The 14,927-nt window shown below is 37.0% G+C and overlaps 1 protein-coding gene across 2 annotated transcripts in view; it reads right to left on the bottom strand.

Moving 5' to 3' along the window:
* Positions 1 to 13,176, bottom strand: part of prkag2a (protein kinase, AMP-activated, gamma 2 non-catalytic subunit a) — a 67,152-nt gene extending 53,976 nt beyond the window's left edge. For both annotated transcript variants that reach the window (XR_008806888.1, XM_056249166.1), the window contains exons 1-2: positions 13,027 to 13,176; positions 4,776 to 4,847 (exon numbers count right to left, since the gene is read on the bottom strand). Coding sequence is in view for 1 of the 2 variants with exons in the window: in XM_056249166.1 (XP_056105141.1) it covers positions 4,776 to 4,847; positions 13,027 to 13,107 (153 nt within the window). In the remaining variant the exon portion in view is untranslated. The remainder of the gene's footprint in view (positions 1 to 4,775; positions 4,848 to 13,026) is intronic.
* Between the last annotated feature and the right edge of the window lie 1,751 nt (positions 13,177 to 14,927).

The raw sequence follows: 14,927 nt of genomic DNA on the forward strand, positions 1-14,927 counted from the left end.
GACAAAAGTGTGTCCTATAGTTTAAATATGGGTAGTATGAATGAAATTCAAATGTGAATAACTAGAAACTATAGTTTTCCTTTGTATGTTCAAGAGAAAAAGTAGCATGTGAATGAATCGTTCTTTTGAGTCAGATCTTTTCAATTAATCATTCAGTCAGTTCACAGCACACTAGTCTAAATTATTAATTCATGAATTCATGAGTTCAACTCACTGACTCAATGATTCATTGAAGATGGTCCACTTTACACATTCTACTTACTATAACTCTCATTTGAGTATAAGACTGTAGTAGACTGTTAGTCTAGGTTAGGGTTAAGTGTTAGAGATCGGGTTAGTGGACAACGCATTCTCACCCCAAGGCGTCACTAAAATGACAATTTTGACAATGCTTCAATATTCGACGCTTTAGGCACCCTTTAACGTCAGTTACATGACGCGATCCTAGGGCGTCATCTTACTGACGCTTTACCTAAGCGTCAGTTAGATGACGCGGGTAGGTTTAGGTCTGGGGTAGGGTTAGGATTAGATAGCGTCATCTAACTGACGTTAAAGGTAAAGCGTCAGCAAGATGACGCCCTAGGATCGCGTCATGTAACTGACGCTAAAGGGTGCCTAAAGCGTCGAATATTGAAGCATGGTCAAAATTATTCCCAAGGCGTCAGTTTCATGACGCCTAGGGATGAGAATGGGCTGTAGTGGAATAAGTTGACTTAGTTGCAAAGTTAGGCTTAGGGTAGTTAGAAGAATGTCTAAAGTGTACCATCAAAATAAAATGTAACCAAAATGTCTTGCTTTGTGTTCCACACACACAAAACAAGAAAGTCTTGCCAGTTTGGAATGACATGAAGGTGAGAAAATGATGAAATAATTTTTATTTTTATTTGAACTATCCCTTTAAAAATCTGTTTCTGAAGACCTTGAAAGACTAAGATGAAAGAAAAACTTTGCTTTGTACACTTAACAAAAGGAGTGATGACATGTTTTATTATTCTGAGACCCTCGGTTGTCATGGAAACAGTTGACTGTTTCTGTGTTAAAGAGCTGATGGAAAAAAAAGTCTTCACTGACACTGAGTTTTCATGTTCCTGAACCTTTGATCAGGAGATAAATGAAACATACTGACGCAGCAATTTACAACCTTTCAATTCACATACCCTTATTTTGGCTCTGATCCAAGGCATTCTCGTGGCGAACGTTTGCGTTTCATTTGCACACAAATGTTCGTCCACACCGGTGATTCTGCATTGACCTTGCCGAGGGTTAATCAAACATCTGTTCAACAAGGACAAATATTAGCTAATATCCTGAGTGCTTACAACAAAAAACATTGGTGAAGCAGTGAAGGGGAGCAGATTATGTCTGATCACAAAATGTGTTCTCCAAACCCTCCTAAAGCTTCAAAAGAGCCCTTCAGATTCAGTGACTCCAGCTCACCTTCAACAACAGAGAGAAGGGACTGAACCAAAGTGTCAGGTGATTTATCTCCTCTCTAGCCTTGCCTCGCTGGCCTCTATGGGTGATTGATTGTCAGATATGATGATTTCCCAGAATTTCTTTGGAATGTTTACAAATGTAACGACTAAAGAGTAGATCCTGAGTTAGGCCACTCACCAATATGAGTCAAGCTTAATGACTACAATTACAGTGACACCGAAAAGTATTTGGGTTATAAGCTACACACATAGATTTACTAAACAGGGCAAAATAGCATGAGAGTGCAATTCCAAAAAAAGCGCAGATGGGAGTGGAAAGTTCTGCACTTGATCTACTGACGACACAGACGCAGCCGGATCATTTCCACAATGACCAACGCAATCTACCAAGAGAAGCGCAAATTAGAGATTGCTTTTTTTTTTTAGCCATTAAATGATGGCGCAAATATCAGTAAATTGACTAGCACAAACCTTAGTAAATGACCTTGCATGATTCATTAAATACTCTCCCCTCCCATAAATGTTGTGTCTGAAAGGGAAACTCCTACAAATGCATATGCAATAAGGTCAGCCGCAAAAATAACCCTGTCCACGTCTTTTCAGCGCAAGTTTTCCACTGCGTGTCTTTAGTAAATCCTGACTATAGGTTTTTAACTACAAAAGAGGGTTTGCGCTGACAAGCTGTTAGTAAATCTGGTCCATAAGCTACAGACAGTAAGCTAGTATTAATTTCTGAATGTCTTTGTATGACGTGAAAAAATTTCAATTTATATAGCATCTGCAATCAGTTATCCTATATAGACTTATACTACTTTTCAAAAGTTTGGGGTGAGTAAGATTTTATTATTTCTTTTTTAAGAAATGAATACTTTAATTCAGCAAGGATGCATATATTGAGGTATCCAAATACTTTCTGGGACCTGTCAACCTTCATTGTGGCTGCTACACAATTAAATACACAACAAGCATTCAGTAAATGCTCCATGTATATTGTTGAATTGTGAATCCAATGAGAGGTCAATGCAGTCAAAAAGTACTATGGTAGACATGATTACAAATCAGGTTTTTTAGAGCATGACTCATATCCCACCAGAGTGACAGCAGAGACTGAGGACATTGAGGATACAGCAGCTTTCAGACTGCCAACACAAATGGAATGAATCTGCATTTTTAATCTCATCGCATTTCAACAACATTTCCACTATGTATTACCAGATCATCATACACATCACAACTAACTATAATAATGATCTACAAAGGAAAAACATTCAAACTTGATTTGATATCAGTTTTCACACTACACTTGTGTAGCAGTTGAGCCAAACTTCCCTGTTATAGGACAGATTATAGTCAAAGAGACTACACTCACCTAAAGGATTATTAGGAACACCATACTAATACTGTATTTGACCCCCTTTCGCCTTCAGAACTGCCTTAATTCTACATGGCATTGATTCAACAAGGTGCTGAAAGCATTCTTTAGAAATGTTGGCCCATATTGATAGGATAGCATCTTGCAGTTGATGGAGATTTGTGGGATGCACATCCAGGGCACGAAGCTCCCGTTCCACCACATGCAAAGATGCTCTATTGGGTTGAGATCTGGTGACTGTGGGGGCCATTTTATTACAGTGAACTCATTGTCATGTTCAAGAAACCAATTTGAAATTATTTGAGCTTTGTGACATGGTTCATTATCCTGCTGGAAGTAGCCACCAGAGGATGGGTACATGGTGGCCATAAAGGGATGGATATGGTCAGAAACAATGCTCAGGTAGGCCGTGGCATTTAAACGATGCCCAATTGGCACTAAGGGGCCTAAAGTGTGCCAAGAAAACATCCCCCACACCATTACACCACCACCACCACCAGCCTGCACAGTGGTAACAAGGCATGATGGATCCATGTTCTCATTCTTTTTACGCCAAATTCTGACTCTACCATCTGAATGTCTCAACAGAAATCGAGACTCATCAGACCAGGCAACATTTTTCCAGTCTTCAACTGTCCAATTTTGGTGAGCTCTTGCAAATTGTAGTCTCTTTTTCCTTTTTGTAGTGGAGATGAGTGGTACCCGGTGGGGTCTTCTGCTGTTGTAGCCCATCCGCCTCAAGGTTGTGTGTGTTGTGGCTTCACAAATGCTTTGCTGCATACCTCGGTTGTAACGAGTGGTTATTTCAGTCAAAGTTGCTCTTCTATCAGCTTGAATCAGTCGGCCCATTCTCCTCTGCCCTCTAGCATCAACAAGGCATTTTCGCCCACAGAACTGCCGCATACTGGATGTTTTTCCCTTTTCACACCATTCTTTGTAAACCCTAGAAATGATTGTCCGTGAAAATCCCAGTAACTGAGCAGATTGTGAAATACTCAGACCGGCCCGTCTGGCACCAACAACCATGCCACGCTCAAACTTGCTTAAATCACCTTTCTTTCCCATTCTGACATTCAGTTTGGAGTTCAGGAGATTGTCTTGACCAGGACTACACCCCTAAATGCATTGAAGCAACTGCCATGTGATTGGTTGATTAGATAATTGCATTAATGAGAAATTGAACAGGTGTTCCTAATAATCCTTTAGGTGAGTGTATATGTAGCAAGAAACTATGTGTAGCATTTTTCCTTTGAGGGGCCGAATACACAAGAAATACACAAAAAACAGAATACAATTGTCGTCAGCCTTTCAAATGACTTTGGAATAATTTATTGCTCGTTTAAATCATCATAACACAATATTGAGAACTCAGTGTCGGGGGTAACGCATTACAAGTAATGTGCATTATGTAATCAAATTATTTTTTTGATTTAACGAGTAAAGTAACGCATTACTTTATAAATTTAAACATTAATTGAGTTACTTTTACTTTTTTAATGCACTTTTTAACTGCTCAGTTTAATTAATTTGCTTAAACGTTTTTTAAACTACTTAATTAAAATTCTCTCTCTTCTCAATAATGTACAGTGAATGTTATATTGGCAATGTTGGTGATAGCATTACTGTGTTAAACACTACCAGAAAAAGAACTCACGCAATGCCTAAGACAACCAGGTGAGAAAAAGTAATGCAAACGTAACGTAAATTACTTTTCATAACTTTTTAAGGGAGTAACGCAATATTGTAATGCATTACTTTTAAAACAAACTTTCCCCAACACTGACGAAACCAATAATTTAGCTATAATACCAATAAACACACACACACACACACACACACACACACACACACACACACACACACACACACATTAAAAACATACACTAATTCGTTTTTTCACAACGGTGATTGATTTCAAAACTGTGTTTACTGTTGGCTCAGCCTTGTGCGTGTTTTGGTTGTGTTACCTTGAGCACGCCGTCCTTGTTTACATGTTCTGCATCTCCTTCCAGGAACGGCATGGCGAAGGAGCTCAAGTCCTGCGGAGAACAAACAAACAAAATGATTGAGCGCTTTAAAAATCGCTTTCATGACTGTGGCACCTCTTATTTACATCATAATATTTCAACTAAATAAATCAAAGGTTACAGGTTTCAGTACACAAAAATCACAAGGAATTATACAAATAACAGGCCGAGAGAGAAAGAGAATAAACGGTTTGGACAGTATAACAGAAGCACATCACATATGGCAGATGGACACTCGGTGGGTGATCCATCTAACCTGTGCAAAACCTCACATGCCCACCCAGAAATAAAAGAACAAATTGGAAGAAGAACTCACAGCAGATCCAAAACGTCTCCACTGTCCTCCTTCGCAAAAATCCAGACTTTTATATTATAACCAACATCAATTACTGTAGCATTGTGCGTTTCAAACACATCCTCACCGCCATGCAATGACGTGGTGGAAAACATCTACACAGTCTCTGTCATTTAAACCGGTTTTTAAAGTAACATGATCTCATGTGACCGCCCTGCAATTTTTTCCCGGTCTATGTGAATGGACAGTATGTGTAATGCACAGATTAAATCAGGTATTACTTAACCCTGGAGATCGGACAGTGTTTTCCAAGAAACTCCAATGGTCTCAACAAGTGTTTGTTCTATGAAACAAGTCATTTTACCAGGCCAGCTATAAGAACAAATCTTAAAACTAACTGCATGAAGGTTAAAATAAGATAAATGTGGTCAGTTTCTACAATTCTAGAACAACATTAACAACATTTGCACACAGCTAAACGAAGAAGTTGAGCAGAGCAGCTTCCAAACTTACACACGGGTTCTTCAGTTCTTCGTCCATTTCGCTGCCGTTTGCTAATGTAGAATCTTGCACCTAGTACCTAAACTCTCTTTGGCTGTAACCTAAAGCCTAATCAATTCTCAGAATTCTCTGTAAATGCAACGCAGTGACATTTCAAATAACAGCAGAGGCTTTGCACAGACCACAGAGTCACTGAAGTGCATTAGCTTTATCCTCATTACACAAGCCGCTATTGTACTGTAGCAACACAGAAGACGCAATTGTTTAGCAGTCACTCCATGTATTTGAGTATTAGTGTGATTTGTGCCAGTTTAAAATCCCTTTGCTAGCCTGACTTACAAATTACTGTAACTAATCACACACACACACACACACAACTGTTGTTAGTGAAAGTTTCATAATGCACTTTTCTTACAGTACATCTGTTTACTTAGTGAAAGCAATACTGATAAAAAGCATTAGTGGTTGACCGATATAGTGTTTTCTATGGTTAATTACCTAAAAAGAAAAGTGGAAATGGCAAAACATCATCTACTAATTTAGTAAGACTTAAATACAATCTACATTTTAATGTTTTGATGCCTAAATTCGCATGTAACATTTACATGCAGTTTTTAGTGTTTTATTTTTAATTTATTCAGACAAAAAGTATAGAATTTTATTATTGGCCAAAACATGAAAATAATTATCGGCTTATCGTGATATTTATATATCAGTGTAATTATATAAAAATAAACCTGCTTCACATGATCTGTAAATGACCAAACCGAATAAATGAAACATTAAGATGAAAAATATCCTCATGCAAAACACACCATTAAATAAAGCTGAATAATATTGATAATTTTCATTTGAATTTATTTAGACAAAAATAGAATTTTAACATGAGAAAAATGATCAGTGTATCTGAAAATTAATCTTTGTGCATCCCTAATAATAAACATGATCATTTCAATTCAATTTCAAGGTTCAAAATACATTGAATACAACCTCAGCCAATGACACCTTGAACCGTTCATGTTTCTCAGTATAAGTGCTACTTTGTATTTGTTACTTAATTTTTTTTTTCTTTAAAATGTTAAAATGTCAAATCCAGCTATAGTCAATTAAACATACTTCTCCCGTCTCCCTCATTAAAACCATCCATTACGGATTGACTCATGTTTCTCCTTAACATGGAAATATTCTGGTCTAACAACGGGTCAGTCATATCCATGGTAACAGGATTGACTTTCAAAGCCTGAGACAGCAGTTCTGCAGCTGATGTGAGTGAAAGCCAAGAAAAATCAAACCCATGAGTTAGAATTCAAATAACCGTCCTTGAAAAGGTTTCACAACATGTTGCTGATTAAAAGCAACATTAGACGATCAACAATTAAATTGTTTGATTTCAACAGTATGTTCTGAAGAAGTTGGCCATGTACAGTTTAGCCACAATGCCTTATCTCCCAATGTACAAACTAATCAACAATAAAAGCAAGCACATCGTCCTTCTTATAGATCCGAGTCAGTTTCCTCTTAGGAAAGAAGGACCACAGCCAAAGTAGAAAAGATATCTGTCCTGTAGACGGGGAGCTCAAGGCGAAGGCACCCCGCCTCCATATCCTTGGAGCCCAAGACTCGATTACAAGCCCATATTTGCATGCTAGAGATCAGGACAAAATATTACCTCTGCAAACAAGAACTGGAGAGTGATCAAAAAAAGAACACCCCCTCAGATTCACAGAGTTACAGCTGTAGCGGTCTGGTATCGAGATCATGCAAGCACTCGGAAATCCCATTAGACGAATGCAGGGTTACTCCAAGGAGCAAGGACAGTCATAACTCACTGATATGATACAGCACCTCCCCTCGGTAACATGGAGGTCAGTGGGGCAGGTCTGGCGATGTGTGTGTTTATACCTAAATACACTTAAATACAGCAGGGTAACAAGGCTGGCTTGCAACTCGGTCTGTTTGTGTATGGATAAACAGAGAGAAATACAGCACAGGTATTGACTAAGGGAGAGCTTCAGCCTGATGGGGGTCTGCAAACCATTTTAAAACGTGATAAATCATAAGAAATTGCATCAGGCAAGTCCGAGGCAATCATTCAGCATCTCACTGCATGAGTCACAAATGACAAACTTTAACAGCATTTGTGGATCTAGAAATGCTCATAGACAAAATGCAAGCGCTTGTGATGCCTCTTTTGTTAGTTTCGACTGACGGCAGATTGTGTACAGATCGATTAAAGTGCAATATTTGAGACTTGACTTTTCCGGGGAAACACTCATTTTTACCTTGATTCTGAAGTTCAGAAGAGCGAGATCTAGGGCCCTGCAAAGGTCAAAAGGCACAGCAAAACATCATAACTCAACCACCGGACACAAATGGCCTCAGAAGCCATTAAAAAAAATTGGAGCCCTTTGAAAAATAAGTATACTTCAGCAAACCTTTAAAATGAGCAGTTATTACGGAAATAATATGCTTTATAATATATTTAGGTGCAAACGGAATGCAATTTTTTTAGACACTTGATTGCATGTTAGTTATGTTTATTTCATTTATTTTAAAGTGCCCCTATTATGCTATTTTAAAGTTTCCTAATGTTGTTTTGGAGTCTCCTACAGCAGGTTTAGATGCTTCAAAGGTCAAAAAACTGTTTCATTTCCTCATAATATACATTTGCACATCACCACATTTTTTCAATGATTCTCAAACGACTCGTCAGATGAATCAATCTCTAAATCCCTCCTTTCCGCGAGCTACTCTGCTCTGATTGGCCAGACAGCTCAGTCTGTTGTGATTGGTTTACCACGCGTGTCGAAAACAAAAACGCCTGTCATAACAACGTCAGCTTGTGGGCAATAAGTGGGCGGGCAATATGCTAATGTTTCGTCCTGACGTCCCAACGAAACGCCTTATGACTCGTTTGAAAAACGATTCCTTTCATTGACTCAGAGTCGACTCTTACATTTGAAAGACAATAACTTTATATACAGTGCACTTTCAGATTTAAAACTTTGCAGGATGTTTTCCTTCACTTGGAGCTATGCTACACTACATGAAAGATCATTTTCAAAAATCCACAATAGGGGCACTTTAAATGCAATTATAACTTTTACAGTGGAATATATTGAGAAGCATTTATGGTAGAATACCCTATCCGGTAACACTTTATTTTAAGGTGCTTGTAATAAGCAGTAATTAACAGTTAATAAGACACTTATAAGACCTTATAAGATGCATATAAGATGCATATAAGCATTAACTAATTATAAAAAATAAATTAAATGAAATAATTAATTTCTCAAGTATCAATACATTGCACTTTTAGAACAGCCGAACAAACATAAATGGTAACACAAACTCCCAGTCCCTTAAAAATTGACCTTCCCAAGAGGGAGTAGTTTCCCTGATCTCTTCAGGGCCTGGACCTTTAATTAACCCTTATATGAAGTAGCTAATGCTTATATGCATCTTATATGCATCTTATAAGGTCTTATAAGTGTCTTATTAACTGTTAATTACTGCTTATTACAAGCACCTAAAAATAAAGTGTTACCAAATATCCTTCAATGTCATCTGTATATAAAGACCTCTGATGCAAAAGCCTCTAAAAGCCACCTATGTCAAAAATTAGGTAATAATATTGAGTGAATGCTCTCCGCGCATAGTATAGGCCTACGTTCATCAAATACTTTCACTTCAAACTCACTAAATCCCAGCCTCAGCCCAATGTTAGACGGACTTAGAGGCTTTTGCATCTGAAGTCCTCATATATTATATAGCCTAGTTCATGAAGCACTAGAGGGCGCAGGCTGATAATATGAAGGTAAATCAGTAGCTAAACTCGAGAGCACGTAGATGTGAATTTGAGAACTTGTACAATAAATATTCGTACATGTACGCAAACATTTACACTCACAGCTCCGATGTGAAAACCTGTAAAATAAAAATCTGAACTTGAACGCTGAGATTTGCACTCGCAGACTATAGTCACAAACCTGTATTCTGAATTTGAAGCTGCAGACAAGCAGTCACAAATGTGTAAAATGCCATTCACAGAAATACAATGACAGTCACAAACATGTAAAATATATTTGCACTTCTTCTAACATTCAAATTCGCAGTACAACCTCAAATTGGCACTTGCAACTTCTCAAACCTGTCACTGCAAGTTCAAATTTTGCGCCTTGACTTTTGCTACTCTTTTCGCGATATATGAGGTGCAAAACTGATTTGTGCACTTGTAACTCAGTGGCGGTGAGAGCGGAAGGGGGGCGGGAGCGGGGGTGTTCGAAGTAGCCGTCTTATTGGTTGGCGCCTAGCCAATGAAATGGGACTTCTATTGTACGCGATGATGTCACGAAACCCGGCTCCTCGTGGATGTTCTGAAACGCTAATATGTCCGCGATGTCCGCTCTGTGTCAAGAGAGTATTGTTAGTGAATATAATGTATTAACATCATATAACCACTATTGGACAGCGATGAGATAAGTGCATTATTCTATTTTTTTTTTTTTAAAACTATATCACCTGATCATCTTTGTTTTTGGCTTTCTTTGTAATAAATTATGTGTGTTGGTAAGACCTGTTACAAAAACCACAAACTCGGAATAAAAGCCAAGAGTCAAATCTGACCAACTAAAGGAAACACTCATCGCCATAATGGTGATCAAACATTTTCTATAAATCGTCAACATCTAAACTCCTGTTAATTCTCAGTAAGACCTTCTGTAGACGTGACAGAAATAAAGTCAGTCTGGTTAGTAATAAGTGGAGCTGGTAATGCTGTTTGTGGAGTTGTTTAATCCTCCTCTGCTGAGAACTAGAGAGATTTAATGTCTTTTGTCTACATTTGATTTCATCTAAGGCTGTGGCTAGAAGTCAGCTGTAGTTCTTGTGTTTATCTTTTTTTCTGTTCTTGTTGTTTCTCTTTCCTTCAGTGATTCTGCTTGTTGACAGCAGGTGTTCATCATTAATGCCCAATCATCACTTAATTAATCACTTAAGTATCTCATTAACTTTAACTCTGATTCAGAGTTATTTTAACTCTCTGTAGAGAGGGACCAAATGTTCTCTGAGCAGAGTTAATTTAACTCTGGGGATTTTGCTGTGTATGTGCCTCATTGCAAAGTGTCGTAAATTACTCATTAGATTGTAATCTTCAAACTTAGACAATTGGTTTAATCGGCTCATTCAATTCTTTATGAGTTGGACATGCTACTTAGGCTGTGCGTCTTGCGTCATCAACACTGAACTAAAGTTTGATTCATTTTGAGCAGTGAACTGGCTCAAAAGAACATTCAAGAATCAAACATCACTAGTATCTATTAGCAGTACCAAGTCCATATTGCTCTGCAGCAACAGCGTAGCAGATCTAGTCCACCAAGACCAAATACATCGCCATATTCAATAACATGTTAAAACTAATCAAAGAGTTGTCATGATTGAAATAAGATTTACACATTCAAAACATTAAGCACACATCTTTTTTCACATAGCCTAGTTAGTACAACATTGAAACAATCTCACTAGCAACCCGCCACTGAAAAAGCAAACATAAACAGCAATCAAAAAGATACATGTGTCTGTTTTTGTGTTAATTCAAAATGTAGGGAAATCACTGAACCTATTTCTTATGTACACAAAAGTGCATGCGGGTTCACCCGGGTGGATTACATCCAAAAGAATGTGTACATAGTAACAATGCTGGCTTTGTGACCTTTAGTTCAGTCATTTATTTACCAACATTTATTAAAAGCAGTAAATGTGGTTAAATATACCCTAATAGTTCACCAATTCAAACTTGATTGACCATAAATGTCATATGTCAATATTGCAGAGTTGATATTGGACATTTTATGAGTAATATGAAGAACGGTCTCGGCCCTGATTTTCTCCTCCAATACAAGATTCATAAAACTTTAAAACCTGCATTCATGTCCATCTGTTCAAAACAAGTCACTATAAAGAGATTTATCAGCATTCAGGGAACATTTTCAAAGTGTCCGTCTCTACATCACATGGCTCAAGATTGTTTACTTAATCGAATGCAGAGGAAACCATGGCACATATTTCACATCTACCTGTTAAAATGTCAGGACACTGCCAAAAATGCCACGATGCAACAAATTATGCAGCGATAACAGAACCTGTGTCCCCTACTGATAAATGTTGTGTATATATTCATAGGATTACTCAGTAATGACACTCATCTGTTAATGACACTAAACAGCTAATTAGCAGGTGATTACTGAGTGGCTCCAGCACTGAAACAAACAGACATACGGTTTCATCACATTGAGCGGACTGAACCAAAACACTGATTGTTGTGCAGGGATTTCTTTTTAAACTAATAATTACAATACTTATTATGCTATGATATTATTTTATTTGCTAAATAATAAGATGAAACTCTGATGTAGTGTAAAATGTCACATCTGTCATCTGTTTCTAAACAGAATCAGCACTGATCAGTATTAGTTCATAAAAAGCCTTTGTGTTTCCATGACCATTTGTTCAGGAAAACCGCACATTAACTGATTGTCATGGTTCTTTAAGCCATTAGAGTTGATGACTCCATGCTTAACTGGAGTCAGGTGTGGCCAATAGAAATATGGTCAACCTGCAGGTCAAAACATATTCATTGCTATTTATGTGGATAGGTGGTTGATTTGATTTGAATATAATGAGTATGCTGTTTAGAACAGAGCCTGACATTAATTATCCTGAGAACCAGAAATGTATGTTTAGCATCTGTCTTCATAATAATAATAATTTGAAAACAGACAAATAAAATACTCTCTCTCTCTCTCTCTCTATATATATATATATATATATATATATATAAATGTGTGTGTAATATACATATATATATATGTGTGTGTGTGTGGTTATTTCACAATAATTAATATAAACCAAAAATAAAATTTACAATTATATAAATATATGAGACATATTTCTTAATAAAACATAAAACACATCACTTATTATAAAACCATATCCTATGACATCATGGACTTTTCTGTAAAAGTAAATATTTAGGACTGTGGCAACAACAATAATAATAATTCATAAATAAATAGGCTAAATGCATAGGACATTATTTAATAAATGTGAATAAAATCGCAATACCTTTTTAGTGTGACATATGACAGATTTGATAAACAGACAGTTTAAATATGAATATATTCAGTATACACAAGACAAAAACACTATCTTGCCTTACCTTCTAAATAAGTCAAATCCATTTGCAGCTCATTTCATATTATCAGCGAAACCATTGCGAGCAGAGAGAATGTGAATTAAATGTAGCTATGTGTCTGTATCATGTTCCAGTCCATGTCCACAACTTTTGGCTTTGAATCTGTGGAAGAAGATAATCAGTATCGTCAGATATTAACTTACAGGCATGTGTATCCGAAGCGATCTTCTTTTTCTAGAATTTTTCTTCTCATCTTTCTTAGAATCCATGGCTGTGCTCCCCATTTCCCAAATTAATGTTTTTATTTTATTTTTGGCAGATGCTTATTTAACTCTGGCAAGGAGAGTAAAATCAATCGCTCCTGTATGAGGGCAACATAATAATAGGCTAATTATAAGTAATATTCAAATTTCGATTGTATTAGCCTCTCGTTCGAAATGATACTCCGCTCATTTCTCTCGGTTTCTGAAAACAAACACTTGCACCCTGATTGAAATAAAAACTTAAACGTGAGAGATCGAGACGAGGATACGATGCTCTCCGGTTCTCTGTGGAAGAATCAGTGCGAGCGCGTCTCAAATATCAAGCATGATGAAAACAGCGCCGCATCTAGCCAAGTACACCAGTGTGCAGGGGGCTGGGCTACAATGCAGATTAGTTACTACGGTTACAAGCGCGGATGTTGCAGTGATGAAGAAAGTAGGTTTATTTCAAAGGTAGGGAGAAACAAGACGTTTACTTTTGAAAGTCTTGGCTACAAAAAAGGTACTGAACATATTAGCAGGAATAATTAATAGAACCTGCAGCAACATTCATGAAACAGCTAAATGTAGTAGAATATCAAATAATTATTTTGACGAAAAGTTATTGAATTAATATTGTTGTATTACTGTAATAGGCCTAATTAATAAATTGTAAAATAATAGTAGGCTAGCCTAATAATAATATTTTTAAAAAGTGACAACTTGCCTCATTTAATTATGTGATAGCTTGCCTGACCTGAATTTTATGAAAAATGTCCCGTGTCCTGAGAACAAAACCTTTCAGTTAAAATGTAGCCTAACGTTATACCTTCATGTGTGATAAAATACAAATATATTTATCAATATAGGCCAATATGTATAATATTTAAATAAAGTTGAAATTTAATATGCCGTGATTTATTTTATTTGAAGTATGCCAAAAGTCAATACCCTCCTTGATCTACCCTAACTGCTATTAATATTTTCCAGGCAGTTGAGCAGAACCCATAGATTCAAGAACACTAATGCTATACATGCTGCCATCTAGTGGTGATAACTAATGCAATGACAGAAAATGATTCCACAGATGAATTTTTCTATTCACACTGAAAAATTACCTAAAAGTTATTTAAAGGCCAAGTACTAGCACATAATAGCATCTCATTTTTCACCAGACAGACAGACAGACAGACAGACAGACAGACAGACAGACAGACAGACAGACAGACAGACAGACAGATAGACAGATAGATAGATAGATAGATAGATAGATAGATAGATAGATAGATAGATAGATAGATAGATAGATAGATAGATAGATAGATAGATAGATAGATAGATAGATAGATAGATAGATAGATAGATAGATAGATAGATAGATAGACAACACTATAGAGCTCGTGTCCCGCCCCTTCCGCTTACCCCGTTGGACCTCTAGGTTGAAAAATCGTCAATGCAAGTGAATGAGAGAAAATAATTATTTTCTAATCCCGTATGAATTTTGCAATGAATGTGAACATATGTTGTCTGTGAATTTTTTATATAATTTTTCGTGTAAAGAATGCTACAATTTAGCGGGTAGAATTTTCATACGTTTAGACTTTGTGTGAGAGCACTTTGTGGACTACAACTCTTCGCTGCTTTCGTTTCGACGCGCTTGATATACGTCACCACCACTAGCACACGGATCCCGCTAAACATGCCTTTGTTTGAATGGTGACATTTGGGTACAAAACACACAGGCATCTCGATCTAATTCCTTAGTTTATCGCACCGTGATTTGTGGAGGGAAAATGTGTTATGCTGCGACGTCACATATGCGACGTGTAGTCTTTCTCGTTATGTCTATTCCACAACTGCTA

Source organism: Rhinichthys klamathensis, unplaced genomic scaffold (assembly GCF_029890125.1).
Source record: "Rhinichthys klamathensis goyatoka isolate OS25496 unplaced genomic scaffold, OSU_Roscu_1.1 h1tg000059l_1, whole genome shotgun sequence".
Lineage (NCBI taxonomy): Eukaryota > Metazoa > Chordata > Actinopteri > Cypriniformes > Leuciscidae > Rhinichthys > Rhinichthys klamathensis.